The 10,145-nt window shown below is 49.4% G+C and overlaps 1 protein-coding gene across 4 annotated transcripts; it reads right to left on the bottom strand.

Annotated features, from left to right (window-relative positions):
- Positions 1-411: 411 nt before the first annotated feature.
- On the bottom strand, positions 412-9,653 carry ZNF416 (zinc finger protein 416). 4 transcript variants are annotated; one of them, XM_017885467.1, is made up of 4 exons: positions 8,047-9,653; positions 7,195-7,230; positions 4,926-5,052; positions 412-2,544 (listed from the first exon to the last, which is right to left on the bottom strand). In XM_017885467.1, the coding sequence occupies exons 2-4, from the start codon at positions 7,207-7,209 to the stop codon at positions 962-964; spliced, it is 1,725 nt and encodes a 574-aa protein (XP_017740956.1). In that variant the 5' UTR covers positions 7,210-7,230; positions 8,047-9,653; the 3' UTR covers positions 412-961. The 4 variants fall into 4 exon arrangements, with proteins under 4 accessions (XP_017740956.1, XP_017740955.1, XP_017740958.1 ...); XM_017885466.1 differs by having other exon boundaries at positions 7,800-8,055; XM_017885469.1 differs by lacking the exons at positions 7,195-7,230; positions 8,047-9,653 and adding an exon at positions 4,307-4,489 and having other exon boundaries at positions 4,926-5,015.
- Positions 9,654-10,145: the final 492 nt, after the last annotated feature.

The raw sequence follows: 10,145 nt of genomic DNA, 5'->3' as shown, positions 1-10,145 counted from the left end.
ATGGGCATCAGGGCATGTGGTTCCTTTGCAGAAGCTGGGAAAAAGTTTTGTCTCAACAGTGCTGGGCATTACAGCCTGTGGGAACAATGCCACAAATCCATCTTATTCTCCAAAGCACAGGAGCCTGTCATAACAGTCGACTTGTCCTCAGAATGACCTCTAGTCCACAGAAAGTGTAGGGATACAGGGCAGAAATTAGGACAATAAAATTATTGCATTGTTTCCTAGGTGGCCTTGGGCAGCAAGGCAAACTGGACAAAAACCAGAATGAGAACTACTCTCTGTCATTTTATTTTTCCTGCACAGGCCAACGACATTGGGGCCCCACAAAAGCTGTCCATTCCTTTATGTAAGAGCCCAAGTGTGTTTTCCAACCACCTTGCACAGTAAACCAAACCCTAAGACTACACTGATTTAAAAATAAGGCCTTTATTACCATGCAAACCAGAGCAATGTGAGGCAGCCAGTTACTAGGTGGTGACTTGGAGGCTGGAAAAACTACCAAGTGTCGTGTGAGAACAAGAATTTCCATGAAGGGAAGCCTTCCACATCAGCTTCCGGCAGAACCCAGGCTGGGTCCTTCTGGCCAAAACTGGTCAGATGTATGCTGTAATCAGTCAGAAAAGGGAAGGAATTCCCCTTAAAGGCTCAGACTGCTCAAGGAATTTCCTCCAAGGAATGGGAGCACAAAGGTGTATCTCCCTCGCCTTAGTACGCAAGGGTGACTAATGATTTAACTCCCGCAAAGGCCTCCAGCAGTTTAGAACGGGCAAAGGAGCTCCTGCAAGACACATGTGCCTGGAACTCATGGGAATCTCACCCATCTGGAGGTCTACCAGTATGAGGTTTAACTTTAGGCAGATGGCTCCTTCACAAAGACTCTCTATAGTATAACACTGAAGAAAGAGATGGCACATTCCCTGCAGGTCTACACCTTTTCTCAGGTGTGGAGTTTCAGGAGTTAAACAACATTAGCTTTTGGGCCGTAGGGTTTTCCGCATTTGCTGCTGTCACGAGGCCTCTCCACAGTGTGAGATTTTCGGTGAAGAATGAGGCCAGAGTGTTGTGTAAAGGACTTCCCACATTTGCCACACTCATACGGCCTTTCTCCCGTGTGAACCACCTGGTGTTGAATGAGGCTAGACTTTTGGATAAAGGATTTCCCGCACTGTCCACAGTCGTAAGGCCGTAATCCAGTGTGAATTTTCTGGTGTTCAACAAGGGTATAGCTTTGTCTAAAAAATTTCCCACATTCACTGCACTCAAAAGGCCTTTCTCCAGTGTGAGTTCTCTGGTGCCGAACAAGTTTGGATTTGAACATAAAAGCTTTCCCACATTCCCCACATACATAAGGCCTTTCTGCTGTGTGAATTTTGTGGTGTTTATTGAGGGTGGTTCTTTGGCTAAAGGATTTTCCACACTCGTCACACTCAAAGGGCCTAGCTCCACTGTGAATTAACTGGTGCTGAATGAGGCCACACTTTAGGCTAAACGATTTCCCACACTGGCCACACTCATAAGGCCTTGCTGTAGTGTGAATTCTCTGGTGTACAACAAGGCTGAAGCTTTGTCTGAATAATTTCCTACATTCACCACACTCATAGGGCTTTTCTCCTGTGTGAGTTCTCTGGTGCCGAACAAGACTGGATTTGGACCCAAAGGCTTTTCCACACTCATCACACTCGTAAGGCCTTTCTCCAGTGTGAATTCTGCAATGTTCAATAAGGTTGGAACTTTGGCTGAAAGATTTCCCACATTTACCACACTCATAAGGCCTTTCTCCAGTGTGAACTCTGTGATGTTTAGTGAGGGTGGCTCTTTGGCTAAATGATTTCCCACACTGGTCACACACATAAGGCCTTTCTCCTGTGTGGATTCTCCGATGATCATTCAGATGAGAGGTTTGGCTAAAAGTCTTCCCACATTCACTGCACTCATAAGGCCTTTCTCCAGGGTGGACTCTTTGGAGCTGAACAAGGGAGTACTCACAGCGGCAGGCTTTCTCACACTTGCTAGATACATAAAACCTTTTTCCAGTGCAGACTCTAGGGTGAAAAAACGTTTGTTTGTGGCTGGACTCTTTCCTGCATTCACTCCACTTGTAATGACTTATTCCAACATGAAAGGCCTCCTCACATTTGCTGATTTCGTTGGGTTGTTCATAGATAGCAATAGCCTGAGGCTGAAGAACGCCCAATGGGGCTAGGAAGTCCTTCCCAACCTCAATGCTGGTGAAAGGCATTCCTGACTCAGGGAATAGGCAGCACTGCACAAATGAGGCCTTGTCCACGTCACTTTCCAAGGGTTTCTCTGCACTATGATGCTTCTGTTCCTGGTGAAAGACTGCACAGGCCCCAGTCAAGCATGGTTTCTGCCCAGGCAAATCGGTCAGGTGTAAAATGTCGGTCAGGAACGAGACACACATGTCACAGGATTGAGTCTTCTGGGTGGATGGACTGGCCTCTGGAGTCCTGACCTGAGGTACTCGTTCTACAGAAACACTTTGCTCAGGTGTCTCTTCATCCTCCGTCCCATGGCAACAAACTGAAAGCAGAGAAACACTGATGAAATGCATGTTGACTATGATGGGAGTGTATTAACCATTTTAAAAAACTATTTTCTGAATAATTAATGTTCTGATATCTTAAAAACTTTGCTGGCCTGAGTTCAGGAGTTCGAGACAAGCCTGGGCAATATGGCGAAACCCTGTCTCTACTAAAAATACAAACAATTAGCCAGGTGTGATGATGGGTGCTACTCAAGAGGATGAGGCAGGAGAATTGCTTGAACCCAGGAGGCGGAGTTTGCAGTGAGCCCCAGATCGCACCACTGCCCTCCAGCTTGGGAGACAAGGTGAAACTGTCTCAAACACAAAAGAAAGCAAAATAAAAAACTTTGCTGGCTGGGGAGAGAATGGTGCTTCCAGAGTGAGCCAACTCTTAAGAGATAGCCAAGGGCTCAGCAAGGAGCATAACAAATACAAAATCAATTCAGAGCCCATACTCTCAATCACATTTTCTTTTTTTTTTCTTTTTTTTTTTTTTTTTGAGATGGAGTCTTGCTCTGTCGCCCAGGCTGGAGTGCAGTGGCCGGATCTCAGCTCACTGCAAGCTCCGCCTCCCGGGTTCACACCATTCTCCTGCCTCAGCCTTCTGAGTAGCTGGGACTATAGGCACCTGCCACCTCGACCGGCTAGTTTTTTGTATTTTTTAGTAGAGACGGGGTTTCACCGTGTTAGCCAGGATGGTCTCGATCTGCTGACCTCGTGATCCGCCCGTCTCGGCCTCCCAAAGTGCTGGGATTACAGGCTTGAGCCACTGTGCCCGGCCTTCAATCACGTTTTCTGTGACTTGGATGTTTCAGGAGCTAATATTCCTCTGCTCTAATCATCCCAAGGTCAGGCAGCAGACATCGAAGCCTAGTGAGCCCTTTTGCCCCAAAGCAAACTACTCAAATTACGCAATCCCAAACTGTTTATCATGTCTTGTGTTATCTGCAGAAACCCCAGTAAAGGCTGTGGCTTAATATTTTCCCTTCTCTCTTGTGGCCCTGCATGGCACAGTGCTCACATGCTCTTACTACTGCAGGTGATAAATTCCTATGTCATTGACATTAACCTCTCTGTATTGGCACTCTACCACCTCCATTAATTAAAACCCTGTGGGTACATAACAGGAAAGGGGGAGCACCTTCTCACAGACATCAAGGAATGAATTCACAGTATTGCTTTGAAGCAACATTGAGGAGCTGAAAGCAGGATACGAAAGGGGCTGCCTGGCAGTAGTGGGCCTCTAAAGATCACAAAATGGGGAGGCCTCACCAAACACAGGATATAAGGATGGGGTGCAGCACATAAGGACAGACAGGGTCTCCAATCTACTCCTTTGCCAAATCCTGTGGCAAGATCTTGTCAGCTGGTGGCATGTGTATGCTGTGCTGAAGGTTGGCATTATTCAGGCCCAAGATAATGTAATTGGAAGTGAGTGAGATATTCCAATTGCGATCTTGTGTTCAAGAAATATTTAATGGCATGTGCACAACTCACAACATATTGGGAGTGGGTCAGTGTTGGAAAACATGCTGGGAGGCAGTGCAGAGAAACTGGTGACACATGGAGGGCAGAAAGATGGGGCAGCATGAGGCCAGATGTCCCAGATGAAGCAATAAGCCAGCCAAGTGTCAAGGAAGAGGAAGAAAACGTAGAAATGAGGTGTGTCCAGTGGCATTAGCACCAAACTCTGGATGACACAGGGCAAATTCCTGGTAAGATTAGAAAACAGGCTAAGGCTGGATGCCATGTCCTCACCCAGGTGCCACTGACTGAGGCCAGGCTTCCTCTGAAGCCATATTCCCATCTTCACCCTTTCCAACAACCAGGGCTTTCCCGGCACCTCTAGATGTGCCACCACTTGGGACTTGAATGAAGCAAGTCCTAAGGGACAGCTGGGACAGGTGAGTATCCTGCAGTGGCCCAGAGCAAGTCAGCTTCCTTGAGAACACAAGAAAGAAAATTAATATCACACAGATCCTGAAGGAGGTTCTGGCAACAACAGCTTATGGTCCATGTAAATACTGATGAGGAAAATTCTGCAAATTCCTAACACAGGTAGTCAAAGGAAATGTCATCTAGGAGGCAGAACCTGACACACAAAGTACCATGAATATGAACACAGCCACCCAAAGAGGAAGTGAAGAAAACTGAGATGCATTAGGCTGACTCAAGACACCCAGACCCATCCCGGTGCGTTTTGGGACAGCAAATGTCAGGGCTGATTAAGGAGTGCAATGATTTCATTCCTTACACCAGAGCACATAATGCCAAGACAGTGGGGAAGTCAGCAGAGTCCATGGTCCAACAGAGCTGCCTCTGGGGAAAAAAAGGATAGACAAAGACCGGGAGACAAGAGTGGTTCTGAGGGCCTTACCCAGCGCAGTTATAAGTGCAAAGTTCTCCAGCATCACATCACGGTACAGGAGCCTCTGAGCCTCATCAAGGAGCCCCCATTCTTCCTGGGAGAAGTAAATGGCCACGTCCTCAAAGGTCACAGAGCCCTGCCATGATGGGGACAGATCTTTCCATGATCAGATTCTCTCCTAGGACCCCAAGTTCATGCCCCCCACGCATCCTTCCCCTGCTTACCCCCAACCCTAAGCCCCACCTCAGAGGAGATACCAAGCCCTGGTGGCACTGATTCCTGCCCTCTCCTCATGGTCCCATCATCACTGTGTCTGCCCACAGCACCAACAGGCAGGTGGGCCAGGAAATGCCATTTAAACTCTGGGTCTAGCATATAGGGTTGGATTTTGTCTTGTCAGACAATTCTCCTGGAGTTTCCAAAAGTATGCCTCTCACATACAAGCAATGATGGGGTTAGCCATCATTCTTACATCCTCAATGCCATGGCCATGGGTTGTTCAGTTCACACTTTCTCTCCATATGCACATCACTCTTTGAAGCACACACTCTCAAACAATCTCACTCCCACAGCGATTTCCACCCTGTTGCCCCACACCATAGGCAGCCTCTCTGGCATTCCCACGATACTTGCAATGCAACATCCAGAAAGTGCTTGGCAAACTGAAATGAGGTCCGGTGCTACTCAGAGGCTGAATGTCCCCACTGCCAAAGGCAGCCCTTCAGAGCCCCATCCTGCTCTGAAGGCCTCCTTGCCTGACTCTGTCCCTTGCTACATCCTCAGTCACCCAGAAATACCTGGGGTTCTGACACCCATGGCCCTCTTCCAATAGTGCTGCACTTGATGTCCTCTCTTAAGTCACAGTCTTTCTCTCCTGTCAACCCTCATTCAAAGTCTGCCCCAGAGGACTCCCACACCTCAGGCCCAGTAACTCTCCCAGATGACCACCTGTGACCCTCAACTGATCCACCTCCCTGAAATTCCTGACACCTCAAGGGTTACCACAAAACCCTGGTAGATAGATCCAGAGTGCTGAGAAAGCACTAGTTCTGGTCTCAGTGTCATCTTGTCTGGATTACTTCCAAGCATTGATCTCATGCCCACTCTTCTCCTAGATCCTTGGCCACTTGCCAGATCATCCTTGCTCTCACACCCTACCATGGCCACTTCTCTCTCATACCTGTCTTTGTGATTCCCACCATGACCAACCATGTCCCCAAGCAGAAGACCCAGTAGTGACCCCCAACCTCCCCTGCCTGGGCTGGTAACAGCATTACCAGAGTGATCAGGATTCCACCTCCTAATTGTGTCCCAAGCTATACCCCTAGGCAAGTAGTGGCCACCTTTTAAATGTCTCCATCCTGAATCCCTCCCCACAGTTCTAGTCCTGTAGGATATACTATCCACTTGATGTCTAAACTAACTGTTCTTTGAACCATCTCAGACTCTAAAGATGTCCCATTGGACCATGTTCAGATGATGATTTAAAAAAAAAAAAAATTTAAAATAAAGATGTTCCAAATCAAAATTTCTGATTATCTCTAGAGATAACTGACTCTACTACCAATCTTACAATCCTCGCTAGTGGAGCTTCCATATTTCCAGCTGCTAACCCAAACAACTTGCTTTTACCCCTGAATCCTACTTTTCTATCTCTTGCCTTCAACATCTCACAATCCAGGCTTCCCTACTTAAAAAACTGTTCTAGAATCCTACTACCACCTCCACAGCCACCACACAAGTCCTGCCACCAGTAACACTCATCTGGACTACTACAGCAGCCTTCTTCACTGTCTTCCTATCTCATACCTCACACTCAGCCTGTTCTCTCAGCTTGGCCACACAGGGAACCTGATGAGATCTGGATCAGGTCACATACCTCCTCTGCCCCCAAACTGTCATTGCTGGTCACGCACTCCAGAAGAAACACCCAACAATGGAGAGCCATTTTTGTCTGATTCCTGCATCCCAGCTTTCAGTTCCCATGAGAAAGAAAAAAGTTGTAGTTCCCTAAACCAGCTCAGCTTGACCTTCAAGCACTTGCTCATCTAGTACATAAGCCTGAGACAACGTTCCACACCTTACTTTGCTGGTTCCCAGCAATAGGAACCGTTCTATACCAGCTTCCAGCCTGGATGTATGACCCTGGGATTGATGTTTGTTCAGGGTTCCTAGAACCAAAATCCCAAAGAGTGCCAAGAGAAGAGTCCCAGAACACAATCTCAGAGACAAACACTGGGGTCAGCACCAGTGAGGTCCCGAAACACTCTCCACTCACCTGTGTGCAGCCCATAACTTCTGCAGTCAGGGGAACCTGCGGGAAGAGGAAGGCTGTGAGGCGCAGGTAACTATGGCGGAAGGTCCAGGGGCTCATGCCTTCTTGTTTCCCCGCGCAGCCCTGGAGACAGGTGACTTGGTGATGACTAAATTATCATTGCGCCTCAGTTCCGTGTGATTCTTACCTGCTCTGGGACCTTGCACAAGGACTCAACCTCCCTGTGCCTCGGTGTTATCCCCCTTCCAGGCTGTTCTAACTCTTAACTTTAGGAAAATTTTCAAAAGTCTAACTCAGACCACGTGCCTCATCTGTTCACAACCACCCATGGCTCTCAGCGTCTTGAAAAGAAAGAGCCTCACTTTGCCATTCCGGCGTGAACGCTCCTGGCTCAATCGCCCCAACAAGATTCACAGAAACCGGCCCCTCCGCCTGCCACACCCTCCACAGCCCACGACGCCAGGCTTGTAAATGGGAGCCCCACCTGCCACGGCCTCACAGTCCTGGACTCGGGCCGGGCTGCAGGGACGAAAGCAGGCGCCCCTCACGCAGGGTGTTGGATTTCCGGCGGGGAGGGCAGGTGAGCCTCGGGGGAACGTAGCACTCACCGAAGTCGAATCCCTCAGCACGGCCGCCGCCATCGGATTGTGAGCGGAGCGGGGCCGGGAGCGGTGGGCGACCCGGGGCGGGAACCCAGGCACGGCTGCCACCAGCGCCAACGACCCACGGGCTGCACCGCAGCGGGGCGACCCCCGCCGTGTGCCGGGGGCAGCGTTGCTAACTCAGGAGGCCCGCGCCGAGGTAGAGAACCCCCAAAATGACCATCTCGGAGCGGTGCCGGAAGTTCCGCCTTACCGTTTGCAACAAACGGAGACAGGCCCGATCCTGAACGTTGATTGGCTCCGCGTCTTTGCAGCTTGGCGCTCAGCATTATGGGTAATGTAGTTCTCAGAAGCCCAGGGGTCTTGTGCCCTCCCGGAGATTCACCCGGAACAAGGGCCAACCGGCGCGCGGTGAGCGCTATGAAAAGGCGCGACACCAAGAGCGAGACAGGACCTTGCCGCTCCTTAAAGCGGCCGCTGGCCGATTTCCGCGGTCCCATACCCAGGTAAGTGCCCACGTGGCTAGAGACGTTGATTCAGGTTCAGGAAGCAAAGGCTACGGATCCACACGGACGCGTCACTCCACGGGGCCGCGTAAACACCGCGGCCGCAGCGCGGGAGAGTCCTTGCCTCATCCCCCTCACGTGGGGGCCGAGGCGTTTGAGGCCGTTTCGGGAACCTCAGCGGTTACATAGGCGACAGAAGCGACCTACGGGTCAGGCTGAGGGTCGCCGGTCCGGGAGGCCACTTGGGGGCCACGCCCCCTGGCCGCTCCTACCCTGAGCCCCTTGATGGTCCCCCGGTGCAGGAGGCTGGGCCGAGAAGTTCCTGGGGCAGGGTTCCTGGGTGGCTTCACCCAGGGCACACCTCCTCCAGGGGGGCCCTCCCTGGACGAGCTGGGAAAAGGGCGTTTCCTTGACTAGCAGGCCACGTGAAACGCAGAGAATCGAGTGTCACCACGAATGAACACACAAAGGGACTGAACGCTGGGAAACATGAGGACAAAATCATAGAGGTGTCCACCAGCCACTGACCTGGAATAACAAATAGTCATCCAAACGTGCAAAAGAGAGGAGAGTGAGTAAAAGGAAAACAAGGTGCTCACAAAGATCAAAATGGTGCGTGTGGCTCTGGCCTCTTGAGAAGCTCGGAGGAGATTCTGTTGCTGTGAATGTGTTGGACTTGCTGCTTGTGTCTGTGCAGGAAAAGGGCCATGGAGCCACTGACCCAGGTCATGAGGCCCAAACTCGGAAAGTCAGTTGCAGAGAATATGAATACGACTAGAAACTTTATACATCTAGCTGGTTTGAGCAAAGAACAGTATACACAATTTATTTTCACACTTACATTTTTGCTGTTTGACTAGTCACACTCATAGGAACAAAGCTATTTGCCAACAGTTGCAGGATCTAGCAGAGAAAACAACAGAAGCCAATGAACTTTGGGGATCCCATTCTGAGCTCCAACCACCTAGAGAAACAGGGACAAAGTTTTATGGACTGGAAGCCACTGAGGAGACAGGTGGTGCTGAGGGAAACCCCTCTGGCCACTCTGAAAATAGAAGAGAAGTTTGCATCCAGCCTTATCCAGGAAATAGTTCAATCCAAAAGCTGCTATTGTATGAGGGATCCCTCTAGAGAAAAGCACAAACAAATTGGCAAAGACCAGCTGGTTGAGAATAAGATCCGTGGGTCTAATCTTGTGTCCAGTAAGCAAGGTGAAGTTACAAAGACAAAGAAGGAAGGAGTTTCCAAGGATTTCCACTCCCATCTGAGTGAGAAAGGTAAACCCCATTTGGAGACTGGCAGGAGCCATCACGTTAATATCTATAAGACTTGATTTTAATTGGTACCAGAACAATGAGGAGTTCAACAAGCAAAAATAAATATGTTGGCCAGGCATGATGGCTCATGCCTGTAATTCTAGCACGTTGGAAGGCTGAGGCAGGAGGATTGCTTGACGCCAGGTGTTCGAGACCAGCTTGGGCAATATAGCAAGACCCCATATCTAAAAAAACAAATAACTGGGCATAGTGACTTTGAGGCCAACGAGCTATGATCACACCACTGCACTCCAGCCTGGGTAACAAGGCAAGACCTTGTCTCTTTTTTTAAAAAAGAAAGAGAAAAAAAAGAAAGAAATTGTCATACCATGCCCAATAACCTCCAGTACTAAACCTAACATGTATTTTTCTAGTTTAAGTGGGCCTTAAATATGTGTGCTTATGGGTGCAGAAGTTGTCTCTCTTTTAGTTATAAAAATATCTCTATCGGCCGGGCGCGGTGGCTCAAGCCTGTAATCCCAGCGCTTTGGGAGGCCGAGACGGGCGGATCACGAGGTCAGAAGATCGAG

This window comes from Rhinopithecus bieti, unplaced genomic scaffold, assembly GCF_001698545.2.
Source record: "Rhinopithecus bieti isolate Rb0 unplaced genomic scaffold, ASM169854v2 scaffold_15006, whole genome shotgun sequence".
NCBI lineage: Eukaryota > Metazoa > Chordata > Mammalia > Primates > Cercopithecidae > Rhinopithecus > Rhinopithecus bieti.
The sequence above is the reverse complement of the archived record's forward strand: the minus strand, read 5'-3'. Positions and strand labels throughout refer to the sequence as shown.